Below are 24,652 nucleotides of genomic sequence, written 5' to 3' on the forward strand. Positions count from 1 at the left end.
TTGTTGATTTTAGAATTATTAACTGACCTGTCAAGAGAGGAATTATTTTTTTCTGAGCTTTCATAAGAACTGTTAAGTGAATTACTAATAGAAACACTGATTTTTGTTTCTTGAAATTTTTAGCATATTTTTATTCTAAGATTATAATGACGCATAAATAACGTAGTTCGTTTGTTTGTGAATTTTGATTAAAACCACGATTCTTGGTTGGAATTAACGCTTTTCTCCATTAATATTATGTTTATACGTTAGTAATGGTTTGATGATTTTGTATATTAATACTACATAGAGAAGTATTATATATACATGCTTATCACGTTAAGATAGATGAAATACATACTGGTAATGTTAGTTTTATTTATTAACTGTGGTAAAAGAAATATTATGAGACGTTATTTTGTTAGCATTTATAAAACACGTATAATGATGTTTTGTGTCTTAACATTGATACGAATTCATGTTAGAATGTACTTGTTCCCCCAAAAATTATGACTGACATGGTTTTAACACTCCTCTACGAGTGTTAACGTTTTTATTTTTGAACACTAAAAACAGACATTGAATAGAGTATTGTCTAAAGTATTGTGATGGTGTTTGTTTTTGTTTGACGAAAGTGTTAATAAAGTAATAATATATTACCATTTCATGTGGGATGTGGTCAACTGCTTTTGGTCGTATGCGTTAGTGACATACATCTTACCATTGTCCCAAAGTACCTTCTTTGTTAGTGTCAACGACACAATTAGGTAAGTAGTTTATCACTTTTAATGATGTTATAACACTAGGCTAGGATCTTGTGAACAAATGTTCTTTAATATAGACCTAGTTGACATTTAAAATATTCGAATCCTTTCAAGTAATATCTTGTTTACAACTCTGAACAACATGAATATTTTAAGAATACATAATTACACAGCATTACCTTTTTAACCAATGAACCCTAATTACTACCTAATTACATATATCGTCATGAAAGGAAACACTGAGAGGTTAAACAGAAGGTTTAATAACAATTTAATTCTCTGATAAAATTAGTAATTATATTACAGAATATGTTTATGGGTGATTTGAGATTCGTTATTAATAAATTACTTCGTTATCCGAACAATGTATTTATTTTACAGTTTTAAGAATAAAACATATAAACAAAGCTAGCTGATGAGTTAATAGCTATCAGTAAAATGGCAGAGGGTTTAAAGGATTAGATAAGCTGTCCTACAAAGATAAGTAATTATATTATTATTCAAATCACATGTTCGTAGTTGTTTTAACCATAAACTGATCGATTTTATCTACATCTTTAAAATTTGTCTTGAAGCGTGGCGTTATATAACAGTCCAATAATTTGTTTGTTTTAAAGCAAAGCCACATTGATTATTGATGGCGTGAAACACACTTGAAATAAAAAATGATGAAATCAACAAAATAAAACAACACTTCATCAACATAAAGAAATTTCCACAAAAACACCGTTGAAAAAATTATACGTACACACCTAGATCAACAACAAACAAACGACAATAAAAAAAAATTAGTTTGCTTTTGAATTTCACGCAAAGCTAAACGAAGGCTATCTGCGCTAAGCGTCCCTAATTTAGCAGTGTAAGACTAGAGGGAAGGTAGCCAGTTATGACCACCCACCGCCAACTCTTGGGCTACTCTTTTACCAACGAATAGTGGGATTCACCGTCACATTTTAACGCCCCCACAGCTGAAAGGGTGAGCATGTTTGGTGTGACAGGGATTAGAACGTTAAGTTTATACAAGGAATATTACAGGACTAACTAACCTAGTGCTAGGTATATTACAGGACTAACTAACCTAGTGCTAGGTATATTATAGGACTATCTAACCTAGTGCTAGGTATATTACAGGACTAACTAACCTAGTGCTAGGTATATTACAGATCCAACTAACCTGGTGCTAGGTATATTACAGGACTAACTAACCTGGTGCTAGGTATGTTACAGGACTAACTAACCTGGTGCTAGGTATATTACAGGACTAACTAACCTAGTGCTAGGTATATTACAGATTTAACTAACCTAGTGCTAGGTGTATTACAGATTTAACTAACCTAGTGCTAGTTATATTACAGATTTAACTAACCTAGTGCTAGGTATATTACAGGACTAACTAAGCTAGTGCTAGGTATATCACAAACTTAAGCAACTTAGTACTAGGTATATTACAGATTTAACTAACCTACTGCTAGGTATATTAGAGATTTAACTAACCTAGTGCTAGGTATATTACAGGACTAACTAACGTGGTGCTAGGTATATTACTGGACTAACTAACCTGGTGCTAGGTATATTACAGGCCTAACTAACCTAGTGGTAGGTATATTACAGGACTGAGTAACCTAGTGCTAGGTATATTACAGGACTAACTAACCTAGTGCTAGGTATATTACAGGACTAACTAACCTAGTGCTAGGTATATTACAGGACTGACTAACCTAGTGCTAGGTATATTACAGGACAAACTAATCTAGTGCTAGGTATATTACAGGACTGACTAACCTAATGCTAGGTATATTACAGATTTAACTAACCTAGTGCTAGGTATATTACAGATTTAACTAACCTGGTGCTAGGTATATTACAGATTTAACTAACCTAGTGCTAGGTATATTACAGATTTAACTAACCTAGTGCTAGGTATATCACAAACTTAACCAACCTAGTACTAGGTATATCACAGACTTAACCAATCTAGTACTAGGTATATCACAGACTTAACCAACCTAATGCTAGGTATATTACAGGCGAAACTAACCTGGTGCTAGGTATATCACAGACTTAGCTAACCTAGTGCTAGGTATATAATATAGGACTAACTAACCTAGTGCTAGGAATATTACAGGACTAAATAAGCTAGTGCTAGGTATATCACAGACTTAACCAACCTAATGCTAGGTATATTACAGGCCTAACTAACCTAGTGCTAGGTATATTACAGGACTGACTAACCTAGTGCTAGGTATATTACAGGACTCACTAACCTAGTGCTAGGTATATTACAGGACTGACTAACCTAGTGCTAGGTATATTACAGGACTGACTAACCTAATGCTAGGTATATTACAGATTTAACTAACCTAGTGCTAGGTATATTACAGATTTAACTAACCTGGTGCTAGGTATATTACAGATTTAACTAACCTGGTGCTAGGTATATTACAGATTTAACTAACCTAGTGCTAGGTATATTACAGATTTAACTAACCTAGTGCTAGGTATATTACAGATTCAACTAACCTGGTGATAGGTATATTACAGACTTAACTAACCTAGTGCTAGGTATATTACAGATTTAACTAACCTAGTGCTAGGTATATTACAGGACTGACTAATCTAGTGCTAGGTATATTACAGATTTAACTAAGCTAGTGCTAGGTATATCACAAACTTAAGCAACTTAGTACTAGGTATATTACAGATTTAACTAACCTACTGCTAGGTATATTAGAGATTTAACTAACCTACTGCTAGGTATATTAGAGATTTAACTAACCTAGTGCTAGGTATATTACAGATTTAACTAACCTAGTGCCAGGTATATTACAGGACTGACTAACCTAGTGCTAGGTATATTACAGATTTACCTAACCTAGTGCTAGGTATATTACAGGACTGACTAACCTAGTGCTAGGTATATTACAGATTTAACTAACCTAGTGCTAGGTATATTACAGATTTAACTAACCTAGTGCTAGGTATATTACAGATTTAACTAACCTAGTGCTAGGTATATTACAGGACTAACTAACCTAGTGCTAGGTATATTACAGATTTAACTAACCTAGTGCTAGGTATATTACAGGACTAACTAACCTGGTGCTAGGTATATTACAGGACTAACTAACCTGGTGTGTAGGTATGTTACAGGTTTAACTAACCTAGTGCTAGGTATATTACAGGACTAACTAACCTAGTGCTAGGTATATTACAGGACTAAATAACCTAGTGCTAGGTATATTACAGGACTAACTCACCTAGTGTTAGGTATATTACAGGACTAACTAACCTTGTTCTAGGTATATTACAGATTTAACTAACCTAGTGCTAGGTATATTACAGGACTAACTAACGTGGTGCTAGGTATATTACTGGACTAACTAACCTGGTGCTAGGTATATTACAGGCCTAACTAACCTAGTGCTAGGTATATTACAGGACTGAGTAACCTAGTGCTAGGTATATTACAGGACTAACTAACCTAGTGCTAGGTATATTACAGGACTAACTAACCTAGTGCTAGGTATATTACAGGACTGACTAACCTAGTGCTAGGTATATTACAGGACTAACTAATCTAGTGCTAGGTATATTACAGGACTGACTAACCTAATGCTAGGTATATTACAGGACTAACTAACCTAGTGCTAGGTATATTACAGGACTAAATAACCTAGTGCTAGGTATATTACAGGACTAACTCACCTAGTGTACTAGGTATATTACAGGACTTAACTAACCTTGTTCTAGGTATATTACAGATTTAACTAACCTAGTGCTAGGTATATAATACAGGACTAACTAACCTGGTGCTAGGTATATTACTGGACTAACTAACCTAGGTATATCACAGACTGCTAGGTATATTACAGGCCTAACTAACCTAGTGCTAGGTATATTACAGGACTGACTAACCTAGTGCTAGGTATATTACAGGACTAACTAACCTAGTGCTAGGTATATTACAGGACTAACTAACCTAGTGCTAGGTATATTACAGGACTGACTAACCTAGTGCTAGGTATATTACAGGACTGACTAACCTAGTGCTAGGTATATTACAGGACTAACTAACCTAGTGCTAGGTATATTACAGGACTGACTAACCTAGTGCTAGGTATATTACAGGACTGACTAACCTAGTGCTAGGTATATTACAGGACTGACTAACCTAATGCTAGGTATATTACAGATTTAACTAACCTAGTGCTAGGTATATTACAGATTTACTAACCTGGTGCTAGGTATATTACAGATTTAACTAACCTGTGCTGGTATATTACAGATTTAACTAACCTAGTGGGTATATTACAGATTTAACTAACCTGGTGCTAGGTATATTACAGATTTAACTAACCTAGTGCTAGGTATATTACAGATTTAACTAACCTAGTGCTAGGTATATTACAGGACTATATTACTAGATTTAACTAACATAGTGCTAGGTATATCACAAACTTAACCAACCTAGTACTAGGTATATTACAGACTTAACCAACCTAATGCTAGGTATATTACTGATTTAACCAACCTAATGCTAGGTATATTACAGATTTAACTAACCTGGTGCTAGGTATATTACAGATTTAACTAACCTAGTGCCAGGTATATTACAGGACTAAACCTAGTGCTAGGTATATTACAGATTTACCTAACCTAGTGCTAGGTATATTACAGGACTGAACTAACCTAGTGCTAGGTATATCACAGATTTAACCAACCTAGTGCTAGGTATATTACAGATTTAACTAACCTAGTGCTAGGTATATTACAGATTTAACTAACCTAGTGCTAGGTATATTACAGACTAACTAACCTAGTGCTAGGTATATTACAGACTTAACTAACCTAGTGCTAGGTATATTACAGGACTAACTAACCTGGTGCTAGGTATATTACAGGACTAACTAACCTGGTGCTAGGTATGTTACAGGTTTAACTAACCTAGTGCTAGGTATATTACAGGACTAACTAACCTAGTGCTAGGTATATTACAGGACTAACTAACCTAGTGCTAGGTATATTACAGGACTAACTAACCTAGTGCTAGGTATATTACAGGACTAACTAACCTAGTGCTAGGTATATTACAGATTTAACTAACCTAGTGCTAGGTATATTACAGGACTAACTAACGTGGTGCTAGGTATATTACTGGACTAACTAACCTGGTGCTAGGTATATTACAGGCCTAACTAACCTAGTGCTAGGTATATTACAGGACTGAGTAACCTAGTGCTAGGTATATTACAGGACTAACTAACCTTGTGCTAGGTTAGTTTCTGGAGCACCTCCAGAAACCCAGTAATGGCCATGTCTCGCGTACAAGAATCACTAAACAACGTCTCAACATGGAGCAACAAGTGGAGGTCGTGTTAAACCGACAAAAAACACAAGCAATCACCTTCTATAGAAAACTAAAGAAGCAAAGAAAAATCTAGAAAAATAAATCTATCACTTGGAAACACAACCATTAACATGAGCAAAACATCACATTCCTTACGCCACTTTCGACACACAAAACTAACATGGAAAACACATAAACAATATACACTCATCAATAAGAAAAGGATTTCATATCTAAAGACTATAACTGGTAAACAATCAAAATGCGACCGAACACCATTATACAAATATATAGGCTTACATCCGTCACTAATAGAGTACGGATGTCAAGTAACATACAACATGTCAAACAACACACTTAAAAAAATCCAAGTGCAACAAAACAAAATATTAAAATCGCATTCAGTTTACCATCTTTTACACCAACAAATTATCTACACCAAATTAGTAATTTACCAACTATAAGAGATAGAATAACAGAACTTTCTATGAAATATTATCGAAAAGCAGAAACAGAAACAAACTAACGGCATCACTACACAAATTATCAAGTGCACCAACAAAATACATATCACCATACAACATATTTCAAGAATCACAATCCACTCAACAAAGAGTTTAAATACATAAAACTATGTTATTAACAGAATTCTTTTTTTTCTAGTACAGGTATATCAGGCAAACTTTCGGCGCCAACCTAAAGTGGGTTTTCTGGGGTACCCCGCTTCCCCACATCAAAATCTTCAGGCATTGGATTTCTAGATCCCAGCCCAGGCAACCTTTTGCCAGACCCAGAATCGGGCTTTGATTTGATCTGTATGAATTACATTCATGTTCACATCTACCCAACTCTTTTCAACAAGACAGGTCCCGACCTTTCCTTCTTTCCACTGCTACCTTTGCCTCCACCCAAAAGACCATTTAGTGAGACTTCCCACCCAAAAAAGTCAAGAATAATAACGATAATTAATTTATTAAAATAATAATAAAAAAACAAAAAACACCACTTAATCCTAATAACAATCCACCTAAAGGGGACTGAGGAACTAAAAGTTCCTGAACACTCCCAGTGCTAGGTATATTACAGGACCCTAACTAACCTAGTGCTAGGTATATTACAGGACTAACTAACCTAGTGCTAGGTATATTACAGGACTGACTAACCTAGTGCTAGGTACATTACAGGACTAACTAATCTAGTGCTAGGTATATTACAGGAGTGACTAACCTAATGCTAGGTATATTACAGATTTAACTAACCTAGTGTTAGGTATATTACAGATTTAACTAACCTGGTGCTAGGTATATTACAGATTTAACTAACCTAGTGCTAGGTATATTACAGATTTAACTAACCTAGTGCTAGGTATATCACAAACTTAACCAACCTAGTACTAGGTATATCACAGACTTAACCAATCTAGTACTAGGTATATCACAGACTTAACCAACCTAATGCTAGGTATATTACAGGCGTAACTAACCTGGTGCTAGGTATATCACAGACTTAGCTAACCTAGTGCTAGGTATATTATAGGACTAACTAACCTAGTGCTAGGAATATTACAGGACTAAATAAGCTAGTGCTAGGTATATCACAGACTTAACCAACCTAATGCTAGGTATATTACAGGCCTAACTAACCTAGTGCTAGGTATATTACAGGACTGACTAACCTAGTGCTAGGTATATTACAGGACTAACTAACCTAGTGCTAGGTATATTACAGGACTGACTAACCTAGTGCTAGGTATATTACAGGACTGACTAACCTAATGCTAGGTATATTACAGATTTAACTAACCTAGTGCTAGGTATATTACAGATTTAACTAACCTGGTGCTAGGTATATTACAGATTTAACTAACCTAGTGCTAGGTATATTACAGATTTAACTAACCTAGTGCTAGGTATATTACAGATTTAACTAACATAGTGCTAGGTATATCACAAACTTAACCAACCTTGTACTAGGTATATCACAGACTTAACCAACGTAATGCTATGTATATTACTGACTTAACCAACCTAATGCTAGGTATATTACAGGCCTAACTAACGTGGTGCTAGGTATATTACAGGACTAACTAACCTGGTGCTAGGTATATTACAGATTTAACTAACCTAGTGCTAGGTATATCACAAACTTAACTAACCTGGTGCTAGGTATATCACAGACTTTACCAACCTAGTGCTAGGTATATTACAGATTTAACTAACCTAGTGCTAGGTATATCACAAACTTAACCAACCTAGTGCTAGGTATATCACAGACTTAACCAATCTAGTACTAGGTATATCACAGACTTAACCAACCTAATGCTAGGTATATTACAGGCGTAACTAACCTGGTGCTAGGTATATTACAGGACTAACTAACCTAGTGCTAGGTATATTACAGATTTAACTAACCTAGTGCTAGGTATATCACAAACTTAACTAACCTGGTGCTAGGTATATCACAGACTTTACCAACCTAGTGCTAGGTATATTATAGATTTAACTAACCTAGTGCTAGGTATATCACAAACTTAACCAATCTAGTACTAGGTATATCACAGACTTAACCAAACTAATGCTAGGTATATTACAGGCGTAACTAACCTGGTGCTAGGTATATCACAGACTTAACCAAGAGGGTTGTGTAATTGAGTGTAGGATTGTAAAGAGCATGCTTAGATGTTTGATTATATTTATTAATATAGATATAAAGGTGTTCCTTTGTATTGGTTTATTTTGGGCTTGAGTTGTTGTATAAGTAAGGCTTCTTTAATTTTGCGTTTGTTTATGTTTGTTTCTTTATTTAGTCTTTGAGTGTTTCCTATGGTTATGCTGTGTTTATTTGATTTGCAGTGTTCGAAAACCTGTGAAGGTGACTTTTTGTGTTCTTTGAATCTGGTTTCCATTTTTCAACTTGTTTCTCCAATATAGAAGCCGTGGCAGTTATCACATTGTATTTTATAAATAATGTTGGTGTGGTGTTTGTCAGTGTAGTTTTTACATAGTATAGACCTCAGTTTTGTGCCTGGTTTTTGAATAAATTTGGTATTAACTGGAATGTCATATTTTGTTACTAGTTTTTGCTCAGTGTTGGTTATTTTTCTGCTGATGTCGGGAATATATAGTATGCTGCTGTTTATGATTTCGTGATTTTTAAATTGTGCGGTATATTTATTTTGGTTGATTTTGTTTTCTGTCTAGGTGTGTGTGTATAATGTTTTCTACGGTTTGTGGAGGAAACTTGTTGATGTTGATGACAGCCATAAAACTATGTTCACCAGATAAAATTAACGACGAATTAGACAAAATAATACATATATGTTTTTCTCTACAAGTGGGTTTTCTCGTCATCACAGGTGATCATCACATTATAACGTCCCCACGGTTGAAAGGTCGACTATGAGGATTCGAACCCACGACTTGCACGTTGCAAGTGGATTGCCCCTAACCAGAAGGCCATTGCAGGCCTCCACAAACTTGTGGAAAAAAAAATTAAAATGTTTACTGACACCTATGACCAGACACCATTTGATGTGTTTGTAATAAAACATTAAACTGAGATTAGTTTTGTTTAAAAATGACTATCCAAACGTTTCTATGTTCCACTCGATTCTTCAACTGATTACAGTTGTTTAAATGAAAGTGCCATCTTGCTAGTGACTTTGTCGGAAGCGTTTAATTCAAAATACAACACAAGATACATCGTCCTACGCTTTTCTCGGTCTATTTTCATGTATAGTATAACACCATATTAAGGGAAACACTGCCTAGCACCTCTGACTTATAAGACAAGAATAATTATTTGTACTTCCTATAACTTCGTGTTAACTGACTATCTCTAATTTTCTTAGTGACAAACAATCTTTAAATTAAGACTATCTTGAGTGGAAAGATGTGGTTGTAAATTACAATTAAATATATCTTACCTTTTGGTTGGCATGGTATATCTTTGCTATTAGTTTCAGAAGTTACCTTAACTGACTCTGGAATAAGGACAGTTGTATCATTTTGCTCCAAATACTCGTTGATTCGTCCGAGTTCTCTTTTCAATTTCTTGTCTAAATTCTCATTAGTGAAAAGACTTGAAGCTAGATCGTCGTTCAGGTAACTTTCTTCACGGTTTTTCTTAAAGATGTCTTCACAATTTCCATGGGTCTGATGTTGTGTCCTGATCAGTAGATAAGAATTTGGGGAACTTTCCTCAAGAACAGACTGTTCCTCATTGTTATTTGGAACTAATTTAAAATGTTTACTATGTTTGCTACTAGATGTTGTTTGCAAACTTTTAGGTTCTTTGTCATCTCGTGATATTGAGTTTTCTTCTGGGTCTAAATCATCTAAACGTCTCAAATAGTCCGTATCGTCTGCTTCTGGCATGTTTTCAACTTCAACTAATGATGCGTGTATAAAACAAGTTTTTTTAGTCCGTATCGTCTGCTTCTGGCATGTTTTCAACTTCAACTAATGATGCGTGTATAAAACAAGTTTTTTTAAACTTTAATTAATTAAAAAGTTAATTTATATTTGCTACAATTATGCAATTCATAAGCTTAAACACTATTTATTTCTACTTTTAATCATTAAAATTATGAGTATATTGAAAACTAGTCTTGATTAGGACTAAATATTCCGCATTTCAACTATTATGGATATTACATCATGAGCTACCGTAACCAGTTAATCATTTATTTCATTCTTTCCTTGAATAATAACCAAACACTTTAATTGAAATTGATATGAATAAATACAAAACTCCTTATAATTGTCTACATGGAACAGTTTTCAGAAAAATAATAAGGAATTTTGAACGTGTTTGTTTGTTTGTTTTGAATTTCGTGCAAAGCTACACGAGGGCCATCTGCCCCTAATTTAGCAGTGTAAGACTAGAGAGAATGCAGCTAGTCATCACCATCCACCGCCAACTCTTGGGATACTCTTTTGCCATTGAATAATGGGATTGACGGTAACATTATAATGCTCCCACAACGGAAAGGGCGAGCATGTTTGGTGCGACGGGGATTTGAACCCGCAACCTTCGGAAAATGAGAAATGAGTCGAGTGCTTTAACCACCTGGCCAGTTTTGAACATAAATAGATATGAAGATACCGAGAAGAGTGAATTTATAGTAAACTTCTGTCAAACTTTCGATATTTTATAAAAACAAATGAGATAGCTCAGCGAGAAACATGAGTCGCAGATTTGTTCGTTCATTGTTAAACGCAAAGTTACGCAATGGGGTATTCGTATTGTGGCTAAAGGAGGTGATCAAAACCTGTTTTTGTTTTAGCAGAAGAAGCCTTCAGACATACCGCTAGGAGGCTGCTTAGTAGCATGCAAAAGTTAGGTTATCTGCAGAATGGTTAAACATTTAACAATTCTTTACAGTTATATATTCAGTTTAATGAAATATTATAAAAAACAAGTGCTACGTTGAAGAAAAAACCAGTTTGAATTACTTATGGTTGAAATACCTAAATTTAGTTTGAATTACTTATGGTTGAAATACCTAAATTTAGTTTGAATTACTTATGGTTGAAATACCTATATTTAGTTTGAATTACTTATGGTTGAAATACCTAAATTTAGTTTGAATTTACTTATGGTTGAAATACCTAACTTTAGTTTGAATTACTTATGGTTGAAATACCTAACTTTAGTTTGAATTACTTATGGTTGAAATACCTAACTTTAGTTTGAATTACTTATGGTTGAAATACCTAAATTTAGTTTGAATTACTTATGGTTGAAATACCTAAATTTAGTTTGAATTACTTATGGTTGAAATACCTAACTTTAGTTTGAATTACTTATGGTTGAAATACCTAACTTTAGTTTGAATTACTTATGGTTGAAATACTTAAATTTAGTTTGAATTACTTATGGTTGAAATACCTAACTTTAGTTTGAATTACTTATGGTTGAAATACCTAACTTTAGTTTGAATTACTTATGGTTGAAATACCTAACTTTAGTTTGAATTACTTATGGTTGAAATACCTAACTTTAGTTTGAATTACTTATGGTTGAAATACCTAACTTTAGTTTGAATTACTTATGGTTGAAATAACTAACTTTAGTTTGAATTACTTATGGTTGAAATAACTAACTTTAGTTTGAATTACTTATGGTTGAAATACCTAACTTTAGTTTGAATTACTTATGGTTGAAATACCTAACTTTAGTTTGAATTACTTATGGTTGAAATACCTAACTTTAGTTTGAATTACTTATGGTTGAAATACCTAACTTTAGTTTGAATTACTTATGGTTGAAATACCTAACTTTAGTTTGAATTACTTATGGTTGAAATACTTAACTTTAGTTTGAATTACTTATGGTTGAAATACCTAACTTTAGTTTGAATTACTTATGGTTGAAATACCTAACTTTAGTTTGAATTACTTATGGTTGAAATACCTAACTTTAGTTTGAATTACTTATGGTTGAAATACCTAAATTTAGTTTGAATTACTTATGGTTGAAATACCTAACTTTATTTTTTAAATAAAAATAAGATGCATTTGTTGTTAACTCGTTTGAACACTCATTTATGTGGAATCCAAAACACAGTATTAGCAAATAACCAAAGATTATATTAAAGATATAATAACTAAAGCGTATTTGTGCTTTATTACCAGTAGCTAAGCTTATTTGAAACACGATAATTCGTGGTAGTCACTTATTTGGTTGTGATGTTTCGCTGTAATATACTGGACGTTTCATTTTTACTTCTCTACTTAAAATAACCGTTATCTTCAATGAGTAGAATGTGAACCCTTCTGCAGTAATTATGAGTATACTTAAATTACGATTTTATGCGATAATTGCACAAAACGCGTAGTTCTAAGTTGCTATAAATGAATGCTATAAAAAGGATTAGCGTTAAGCATAACCTTGGGAACTAATCAATAGACTGGCGTCAAATTGTTCATGATAAATATTGGTACAGGTTATGTTTCCTCTTGATGGGGTGTATAAAAAACAGAGTCCAGTATCAAAAACACAAAGAGGGACTTCGTGGAATTTCTGGATGTACGTTTGTATTATTTACGACAACATTAAATGCGGTAATAACAACATACATTCAACAGTTCACTTTCGTAAGTAAGAAACTTCCACTGTAATGTGCAATGCACAAATCAGTAGAGCATCCTGTTTCTACGATAATATCCATTACTAACTTCATGGACTAGTGAAGGCAAAACATCAACATCAGAGAACAATTTAGAAACATGAAACACAGGGACAAAGAACAATGTAAAAACACAAAACACAGGGACAAAGAAGGAATTTAGAAACAAAAAACACAGAGACATAGAACAATATGAAAATAAGTCACATGGACAAAGAACGATGTAGAAACATAAAACATGAGGACAAAGAACTATGTAGAAACATAAAACACATGGACAAGGAACGATGTAGAAACATAATACACATGGACAAGGAACGATGTAGAAACATGAAACACAGGGACAAAAAAGGATTTAGAAACATAAAACATAAGGACAAAGCTCAATGTAGAAACATAAAACACAAGGACCAAGAACAATGTAGAAACATAAAACACATGGACAAGGAACGATGTAGAAACATAAAACATAAGGACAAAGCTCAATGTAGAAACATAAAACACAAGGACCAAGAACAATGTAGAAACATAAAACACATAGACAAGGAACGATGTAGAAACATAAAACACATGGACAAAGAACAATGTAGAAACATGAAACACGGACAAAGAAGGAATTTAGAAACATAAAGACACAGACAAAGAACAATATGAAAATAAATCACATGGACAAAGAACGATGTAGAAACATAAAACATAAGGACAAATAAAAAATTAGAAACATAAAAGATATGGTGAAAGAACAATGTAGAAACATAAAACACATGGACAAAGAACGATGTAGAAACATAAAAGACATGGACAAAGAACAATGTAGAAACATGAAACACATGGACAAAGAAGGAATTTAGACATAAAACACATGGAAGACAAAGAACGATGTAGAAACATAAAACACATGGATAAAGAACGATTTAAAAACATAAAACACATGGACAAAGAACGATGTAGAAATATAAAACACATGGACAAAAAACGATGTAGAAACATGAAACAGGGACAAAAAAGGATTTAGAAACATAAAACACATGGAGGACAAAGAACGATGTGGAAACAAAACACATGGACAAAGAACCATGTAAAAACATGAAACACAGGGACAAAGAAGGAATTTAGAAACAAAAAACACAAGGACCAAGAACAATGTAGAAACATAAAACACATAGACAAGGAACGATGTAGAAACATAAAACACATGGACAAAGAACAATGTAGAAACATGAAACACGGACAAAGAACGAATTTAGAAACATAAGACACAGACAAAGAACAATATGAAAATAAATCACATGGACAAAGAACGATGTAGAAACATAAAACATAAGGACAAATAAAAAATTAGAAACATAAAAGATATGGTGAAAGAACAATGTAGAAACATAAAACACATGGACAAAGAACGATGTAGAAACATAAAAGACATGGACAAAGAACAATGTAGAAACATAAAACACATGGACAAAGAACGATGTAGAAACATAAAACACATGGACAAAGAACGATGTAGAAATATAAAACACATGGACAAAAAACGATGTAGAAACATGAAACACATGGACAAAAACGATGTAGAAACATAAAACACATGGAGGACAAAGAACGATGTGGAAACAAAACACATGGACAAAGAACCATGTAAAAACATGAAACACAGGGACAAAGAAGGAATTTAGAAACAAAAAACACAGAGACATAGAACAATATGAACATAAGTCACATGGACAAAGAACGATGTAGAAACATAAAACATGAGGACAAAGAACAATGTAGAAACATGAAACACAGGGACAAAGAAGGAATTTAGAAACATAAGACACAGACAAAGAACAATATGAAAATAAATCACATGGACAAAGAACGATGTAGAAACATAAAACATAAGGACAAAGAACAATTTAGAAACATAAAAGACATGGTCAAAGAAGAGTGTAGAAACATGAAACACAGGGACAAAAAAGGAATTTAGAAACATAAGACACAGACAAAGAACAATATGAAAATAAATCACATGGACAAAGAACGATGTAGAAACATAAAACATAAGGACAAAGAACAATTTAGAAACATAAAAGACATGGTCAAAGAAGAGTGTAGAAACATGAAACACAGGGACAAAAAAGGATTTAGAAATATAAAACACAGAAACATAGAACAATATGAAAATAAATCACATGGATAAAGAACGATGTAGAAACATAAAACATAAGGACAAAGAACAATGTAGAAACATAAAAGACATGGTCAAAGAACAATGTTGAAACATAAAAGACATGGTCAAGGAACGATGTAGAAACATAAAACACATGGACAAGGAACGATGTAGAAACATAAAACACACGGATAAAGAACGATGTAAAAACATGAAATAAAGGGACAATGAACGATGTAAAAACATAAAACACATGGATAAAGAACGATGTAGAAACATAAAACACACGGATAAAGAACGATGTAAAAACATGAAACACAGGGACAATGAACGATGTAAAACATAAAACACATGGACAAGGAACGATGTAGAAACATGAAACACAGGGATAAAGAAGGATTTAGAAACATAAAACACAGAGACAAAGAACAATGTAAAAATATAAAACACATGGAAAAAGACCAATTTAGAAAATAAAACACAGGGACAAAAACTATGTAAAAATATAAAACACAGGGACAAAGAACGATGTAAAAACATAAAACATAAGGACAAAGAACAATGTAGAAACATGAAACACATGGACAAAGAACGATGTAGAAACATGAAACACAGGGACAAAAAAGGATTTAGAAACATAAAACACAGAAACATAGAACAATATGAAAATAAATCACATGGATAAAGAACGATGTAGAAACATAAAACATAAGGACAAAGAACAATGTAGAAACATAAAAGACATGGTCAAAGAACAATGTTGAAACATAAAAGACATGGTCAAAGAACAATGTAGAAACATAAAACACATGGAGAAGGAACGATGTAGAAACATAAAACACGGATAAAGAACGATGTAAAAACATGAAATAAAGGGACAATGAACGATGTAGAAACATAAAAAGCATGGATAAAGAACGATGTAGAAACATAAAACACATGGATAAAGAACGATGTAGAAACATAAAACACATGGATAAAGAACGATGTAAAAACATAAAACACATGGACAATGAAGGATGTAAAACATAAAACACATGGACAAAGAACAATATGAAAATAAATCACATGGACAAAGAACGATGTAAAAACATAAAACATATGGACAAAGAACAATGTAGAAACATAAAAGACATGTCAAAGAACAATGTTGAAACATAAATCACATGGATAAAGAACGATGTAGAAACATAAAACACATGGATAAAGAACGATGTAGAAACATAAAACACATGGATAAAGAACAATGTAAAAATAAAACACATGGACAAAGAACAATGTAAAAATATAAAACACAGGGAAAAAGACCAATTTAGAAAATAAAACACAGGGACAAAAATTATGTAAAAATATAAAACACAGGGACAAAGAACGATGTAAAAACATAAAACATAAGGACAAAGAACAATGCAGAAACATGAAACACATGGACAAAGAACGATGTAGAAACATGAAACACATGGACAAAGAACAATGTAGAAACATAAAACACATGGACAAAGCTCAATGTAGAAATATGAAACATAAGGACAAAGAACAATGTAGAAACATAAAACACATATACAAAAAGTAACGTCTAAATACTAATCACGGGGTCAAATAGTACAAGAATGAGTTGTTTGGTTATATAAGTTATTGAACCTTGAAAGTGAAATCTATGATGAGGAATTATAATACATTAGTCGCATAGAGTACATATGTTTTTACATAGATTACATATGTTTTTACATAGATTTCATATGTTTTTACATAGATTACATATGTTTTTACATATATTATATATGTTTTTACATATATTATATATGTTTTTACATAGATTACATAGATTTTACATAGATTATCTATGTTTTTACATATATATGTTTTACATAGATTACGTATGTTTTTACGTAGATTACATATGTTTTCACATAGATTACGTGTTTTTACATAGATTACATATGTTTTTACCTAGGTTACATATGTTTTTACATAGATTACATATGTTTTTACATATATTATATATGTTTTTACATAGATTACATATGTTTTTACATAGATTACATATGTTTTTACATAGATTACATTTGTTTTTACATAGATTATGTATGTTTTTACATAGATTACATTTGTTTTTACATAGATTATGTATGTTTTTACATAGATTACATATGTTTTTACAAATGCTATGTGGACATATTCACTGAAGTAAGTAAAAGACAACTAGAAAACTACATAGATACGAAATTCAGTTCACCACAGCTTCGTCTTCTTTCGATTAGCCACTGTCCAGCATTACTGATGAAGAGTGGACATTCCCGAAAGTGGTATACGTAAGTAAAAACTGGCGATTTAAACGACAGATTATGCTTCATATTTCTGATTATGGTTCATATTTCTGATTATGGTTCATATTTCTTTTTAACATTTTTAAACGGTTTTTCTACTCCGTAATTCAGAAAAATAAACCAGTATGATAGAGAACAGATATTTTAAAACCTATATAACCTTAAATCTACTGTGATGAATCATCGATAACTAAAAGCACAAGTAAATAACACACATCATTGGCCACTTAAGCAGGACTTGTCTTGTTTTCCGACAACCACTGATGGAGAATGGTATGCACCGAAGTCGGTGTAACTAGGTGACAAGCGGTGAATCCAGTGTTGTATGTTTATGATTAGTATCTTAAACAGCTTTTCTGTTCAATCACTCAGAAGAACGACTTAGTGATTTGTTCTCAGAAACACAGGTTTACTCTGGAGATAACTACACGTTAAAAACAGTTCCACACTGGCGCAGCGGTATGTCGGCAGACTCGCACCATCAAACACCAAGTTTCGCTAACCGAGTTCGGTAGAGCACAGATAGCCCATTGTGTAGTTTTGTGTTTAATTTCAGATAAGAAAAATAAATCTGCTAAATGTGTGTAAGTTGTGATGTGGTTTATAATTTTAAAATGGAATGCGTTCCTAAATATATGTGAGTTACAACTCGTTTTATTACTGAAAGCAAATGTTTTAAAATGCAACTGAATTTTTCAAGATAGAAGTTGGTATTTAGATATTTTTGTAAAGTCTACAGTTACTGTGTTTCGATTCCTAGCTGTTCACAATAAATAATGTTATATGGGCCTGGAGTTATTCAGTGTGAACTATCATTTTTCTGTATCACAAAATAAACTGAGAAAATATTCAAATTCTGTGTTATATTTTATACGTTTTTAACCTTTCCTTAACACAAACTATATTTTCAGAAATGTAATTACGGAAGTACATTTTCTGTGAATTTTTTCTTTACCCTTTGCGTAACGCAGTCATGGAAAAATTAATAGATTTAGTTATAGGTTTTATGATATTTTATGTTATAGATTTAGTTTGTTTTTGTTACAGTGATAACAGTTAAGAGTTGATATAAATACAACACTTACTTTCAAGCTATGGAAAAACAATCAAGTTTACAAATTATTCGACACAGACATCATTAGTTGTATTTCGGTTAAAATGTTTAGATTCGAGATATTAAAACTATATTTATATAAAACAGATTAATTACTTTTATTGAATATTTTCTTCTAATTTCATTATGAACAATATTTATTTCCCCCTTACAGTATTTTAGGAATTGTTTGTTTTGAATTTCGCGCAAAGCTACTCGAGGGCTATCTGCGCTAGCCGTCCCTAATTAAGCAGTGTAAGAATAGAGGGAAGGTAGCTAGTCATCACCACCCACCGCCAACTCTCGATCTACTCTTTTACCAACGAACAGTGGGATTGACCATCACATTATATCGCCCCCACGGCTGAAAGGGCGAGCATGTTTGGTGTGACGGGTATTCGAACTCGCGACCCTCAGGTTACGAGTCGATCGCCTTAACGCACCTGACCATGCCGGACTTGATCAAAAATATACCAAACGATATACAGTAACAAGAATGACCTAGCTGAAGCTCCCAATAGTGTTCCATTGTTTACTTTCAGTTTAAGCAAAACGACACAATATGGAACTGTGATGTCGAGAAAACCCACTTGTAGAGAAATATATATGCAAAAACGGCTCATTTGGGTTGAGAAAATATTTTACGTAGAAGAGCGAACAACGAGCCGTTTTTGCATATATAAATATGTAACTGTGTTCTACTTATCAAATGTAATGCGTAAACTTGGATTCAAGTAAAGGTTTAAAGAGAAACACCAAGAGACTGTCAGCTCTGAGGTATCTAAAGAGATCGCAACAATTATCATTATTTATTTATTGAAATAAAACTTGTAAAGAATAAATCTGTATACACAGCATAGATCGTGTTCAGTATGCATGTTCACTTTACAGTGTGTTGTTCCACAAACATTCGTTAAAACTTGTAAAGAATAAAGTTGTATACACAGCATAGATCGTGTTCAGTATCCAGGTTCACTTTACAGTGTGTTGTTCCACAAACATTCATTAAAACTTGAAAATGTACTTGGATTACAGCAGATTTTGTTACTAATCGATAACCAATCGCTCGCTCTTCTCCTTACTATGTATGATGTTATAAAATTAAAAACAGCCTATGTCTTGACTTGCTTGTGTTATGAAGCCAAGTGTTAGGAACATCAGGTTGTATGAGAAGTGTCCCAGGTATTAGTGGACTGTAGTACTCTAAATCATTAAATAATAGTATTAGAATGAGCATGTCGCGGGTTCGCATCCCCGTCGCGCCAAACATGCTCGCCCTTTCAGCCGTGTGGGCGTTATAATGTGACGGTCAATCCCACTATTCGTTGGTAAAAGAGTAGCCCAAGAGTTAACGGTGGGTGGTGATGACTAGCTGCCTTCCCTCTAGTCTAACATCACTCCTAAATTAGGGACGGCTAGCGCAGATAGCCCTCGAGTAGCTTTGTGCGAAATTCAAAGAGAAAGTAAAGAAAGGAATGGTTGTAATCCTGTATACTGGGTGAACAGGTGCGAGAGGACGAAAGAAAATGATCTGTTTCGTGTGGGTTTGAAAAGCAAATATAAAAGGCAGAATTCAAAGAACAAATCTAAAGATTGGGTGATGTGTGAGAGAGAACGAATAAGTTGTAGGAAGTCATATAATGCCGGGAAGAAATAAAACCTAATTCTAAATCCATGTGTTGTTGATTAAAGTGATAACTAAAAATGTGTTGTGTTTACACAATTTCCGATAATAATAAATACAATTTAAATACAATTCAAGGACATAAGGAGGAGAAGAAAGATGCGAGTACAGCATGGTAATAACATGGTAATATCAAATGGATCGTAACAGCTTTTAAAATCCAAAGTAATCAAACAAATATAGATGAGATGCACGTCTTCTGCTGGGGACAATATTTATAGGTGTTTGTCATGGTAAAATGCTTTTCTTTATGGAACGTCTCTAAATTAAAGTGTTCTCTTTTATTATATGACAACATTTTAGACCTCATGTGGAAGACCTCAGCACAGTGTTCGTGACGTCATCGTTACAACGACACTTAAGTAGTTGAAGTACTATATATAAAACCCTCTACCATGAGAATATATATTATTTTGCTTATGATTTACATATGATAGAACATGTTGCGCCTTTCCCTAAATGGCTCAGCATAGCCTGGTTGTTAGAATACTTGACTCGTCATCTGAGGGTCGCGGGTTCGAATTTCTGTCACACTCAACATGCTTGCCCTTTCAGTCTTGAGGGAGTTGTAAAATGATGGTCAATCCCTATGTTCGTTGTTAAAAGAGTAGCCCAAGAGTTGGCGGTGGATAGTGGTGATTAGCTGCTTTCTTTCTAGTCTTACACTGCTCAATTAGGGACAATTAGCGCAGATAGCCCTCGTGTAGCTTTGCACGAAATTCAAAACAAACAAAACTCCCATAAAATAACAACAATAAAAAACAACATATTTAGGTTGTCTAGATCACTATTTAAGGATAATCCTCATATTTAGGTTGTCTAGATTACCATCCAAGGAAAATGCTCATATTTTGGTTGTCTAAGTCACTATCCAAGGATAATTATCTTCTGAAAGTTTAAACCACCATGAACACTTAACTTTGAATGCTCTATTAATTATAAATATTATCTTTGGTATACCCTTTCCATATTAATATATTAATATCATATATCTATACTGCTAAAGACATTGGAAAATAGTGAGGATTTTAAAGAAAATGTATTCTAATGACATATTCTATTTGTTTGTTTTCCCCTAGACTGGCATATTCCAGTGCAAGAACATATTGAAAGTAATAAAATATTGATTTTACAATACACTGGAAACGACAGAATTAATATAACAAAAACAAGACAAAGAAAGTAACACACAGACAAAACACGACCAACAAAACAACAGAATGTAACATTTAAACCTATATTTTCTGATCTTTTTAACTATTTAGAAACACCTATGTTTTGTCGTAAACTTGTCAAATAATATATAATTTATCCACAGACATTTTACAAAAACAGAGAGATAAGTTGGTTGATATTTTCCAGCTAGATGTAGAAACTCTTTGTAACTCCAACACATATTTTTCCTTAACTCAATTTTGCTGGATTATTTTGATATAATACTTAACCTTTCACATAAAAAGATGAAACCAAATTCCGAAATTTAGATTTATCTATGAAATAGGAGTTAAACATGAGACAGAATAAACGAACTTTGAGGCTCCATATTGTACTAACTTATGACCTCAATTTATAAACTCCATTAAAGTGTCTCAGTTCCTACGGCAAGCACACAAAAGCCTGGTTTAATATTGCTTTGTTCTAGGCATATCTAAGATAACTTTATTCCGTGCTGTTTAGGGCCTTGAAGTTGAAAGTGGTAAATTCATTTTGCACGAACTTTAAATAGTGAATGAGTGTTGTGTTACTAACGGCTTCGGATTGGCTGAAACTAAATAGTTTCATTAAGTGCTTATTTTTCAAGATATATTTCACAGTGACAGTATTCCGCCTGCATTCTTATTAACACATCACATAACGAAGCACTGACGGGAGATGGGTGGGCTTAGTTTAACACAAACAAATATTTGAAAGATTCATTAAACTGACCCATCATTCTATAGATTAACACTGTTTCAGTAAAAAACACTATAAAGACGTTTCTTGATAACACAAGCATTATGAAATCACATGCTGTAAAGATTACAGTAAACACCCTGTAAAAGTGGCGAATCGCAGCACACTACTTGAGAATCACATGTAATAAAAGTTACAGTAAATACCCTGTAGACGTTCTTACATGGAAACTAAAGTACCGGCCCGTCATAACCACGTAGTTAAAGCACTCGACTCGTAATCCGAAGGTCTCGGGTTCGAGTCCCCGTCACACCAAACATGTTCGCCATTTCAACTATGGAGACGTTATAATATGACAGTCAATCCTACTATTTGTTGGTGAAAGAGTAGCCCAAGAGTTGGCGGTGGGTGGTGATGATTAGCTCCCCTCCCTCTAGCCTTACACTGCTAAATTAGGGATGGCGTAGATTTGCGTGAAATTCAAAAGAAATAAAACCGCAAGTTCCACGGAATTACATTTGAAAAAAATTACATTATAAGCTTTAAAAAAGCTATCCACTCTATCATACACAACACTAAATAAGTGCAAATAATACCTCCATTATTCCACAAAGTAACGTTTGAGGCCCGGCATGGCCAAGTATGTTAAAGCGTTCGACTCGTAATCCGAGGGTTGCTGGTTCGAATCCCGGTCGCACCAAACATGCTCGCCCTTTCAGCCGTGGGGGCGTTATAATGTGACGGTCAATTCCACTGTTCGTTGGTAAAAAAGTAGCCCAAGAGTTGGCGGTTGGTGGTGATGACTAGCTGCCTTCCCTCTTGTCTTACACTGCTAAATTAGGGATGGCTAGCGCAGATAGCCCTCGAGTAGCTTTGCGCGAATTTCCAAAAAAACAAACAAACAAACCTAAACGTTTGTCATCCACTCCTCTTGATAAATGTGGATTCTTGCGCACCCATCATTTTTTTAAAAAAGTGAGAGAATGGATTAAGTGACAAGAAAACTAGTTAAATGATACGTGCGTTGTAGTAATTAGTTAATATATTCATTAATAAAAACAATGTAAAACGTTCAGTTTTGATCCAACACTAACCCTACCCTGATTGGTCGCTTTCTTTCCCATAAGATCATTTGCTCGCATTTTCGGAAAATCTGACAAAGAGTACTATACAACTACAAACCATAAAGTTATAATAAAGATTCTATAAATGTATCTGCTCTACCATATAAAACAACACTCAAGTATAAAAAAATCTAGTAAAGCAAAAATAAAAACAGTAAAATAATCTGTTTTATCACATAAAACAACATAATAAAAAGCTCCAACAAAAACATTCTAAAAGTAGATTTGCTACAGAAGTGTAGCCGACAGTGGAGATTCTGTAAAAGTGATTGCTTGACAACGCCTAATGGAAGTAGAGATAAAAAAACAACAAATAAAAACTAGAATAAAAACTCGTGTTAAAGTATCATGTTCTGCTTGCTTTTGGTATATTATTAGTTTTCAACCTACGTAGTCTTATGTGTTGTTTACTCTAAAGGATACAGAAACATATCTGAATGTACCAGGACCACTTTAGCATATTTGCTGTTAGGAAAAAAATTCATAAAATTTGTTTGTTCCATTTTAAAGATTTAGGGTAGACCGCCGAACATATTGAAGATAATATACATATATGTCTGTCATCTCTTTTTAAAATTTACTTTTATTTTTATGTCCTACGCAGAAGTTTAAAGCACAAATATAATAATTTTGGAAGGTCGAGGTGTCTTTAGTAAGTCTTCGTGATAAGAGTGGGGGCCTCAGGCTGTGTTACATGGGTTCTCCCATGTGGGTTTTTCTTACTTCCAAAATGTAGCTTCAAAGAGTTTGTTTACATTGGATCTTCATTGAAGAGTAAACCACAAGGTTGTCTGACAGACATCGTCGTCTACTGAAGAAATAAAGATGTATAGCACGATTCATCAAAAGTGGGTTGTAGGTGCTTTTATTTATGCAGTTTCACGCTTTTGCTTTTGTCTTGTGAGAATACGAGCAAGAATTACATTTTCTTAAGCAACAGCCAAGTTGAATTATCATATTTAGCATGACTGTGTCAACCTGTGATGAAAAAGAAATTATGGGGGAAACTTTATTTGTTCGTCCGAGTTTTTGTGACCAAGTTATAACTTTAAACGTCAATTAACCTACCTTAGGACTCATTAATTTCCAATGAATAATGCACTTGTATGCCTCTGCTAAGCAAGAAAGTCAGCGGTATGTCTGCGGACTTACAACGCTAA

At 33.5% G+C, this 24,652-nt stretch overlaps 1 protein-coding gene and 1 long non-coding RNA gene across 8 annotated transcripts in view; one reads left to right on the forward strand and one right to left on the reverse strand.

The window, feature by feature from the left end:
• The window catches only part of LOC143249907 (uncharacterized), a 53,842-nt gene that overhangs the window by 28,212 nt on the left and 978 nt on the right, over positions 1-24,652 (reverse strand). Inside the window, exon 2 of one of the 2 annotated variants that reach the window (XM_076500515.1) lies at positions 10,016-10,480. In XM_076500515.1, the coding sequence (XP_076356630.1) occupies positions 10,016-10,466 (451 nt within the window). In that variant the 5' untranslated portion in view covers positions 10,467-10,480. Of the gene's footprint in view, positions 1-10,015; positions 10,551-24,652 lie in introns of both variants that reach the window. The other variant, XM_076500514.1, reaches the window with a different exon arrangement.
• Positions 7-24,652, forward strand: part of LOC143249908 (uncharacterized) — a 75,044-nt gene continuing 50,398 nt past the window's right edge. For 2 of the 6 annotated variants that reach the window (XR_013028032.1, XR_013028033.1), the window contains exons 1-2: positions 7-746; positions 17,515-17,683. This is a non-coding gene — a long non-coding RNA (uncharacterized LOC143249908). Of the gene's footprint in view, positions 747-9,445; positions 10,023-17,514; positions 18,910-24,652 lie in introns of those variants that run through there. The other 4 variants (XR_013028034.1, XR_013028030.1, XR_013028031.1 and 1 more) reach the window with 3 other exon arrangements.

Source organism: Tachypleus tridentatus, chromosome 4, assembly GCF_004210375.1.
Source record: "Tachypleus tridentatus isolate NWPU-2018 chromosome 4, ASM421037v1, whole genome shotgun sequence".
NCBI lineage: Eukaryota > Metazoa > Arthropoda > Merostomata > Xiphosura > Limulidae > Tachypleus > Tachypleus tridentatus.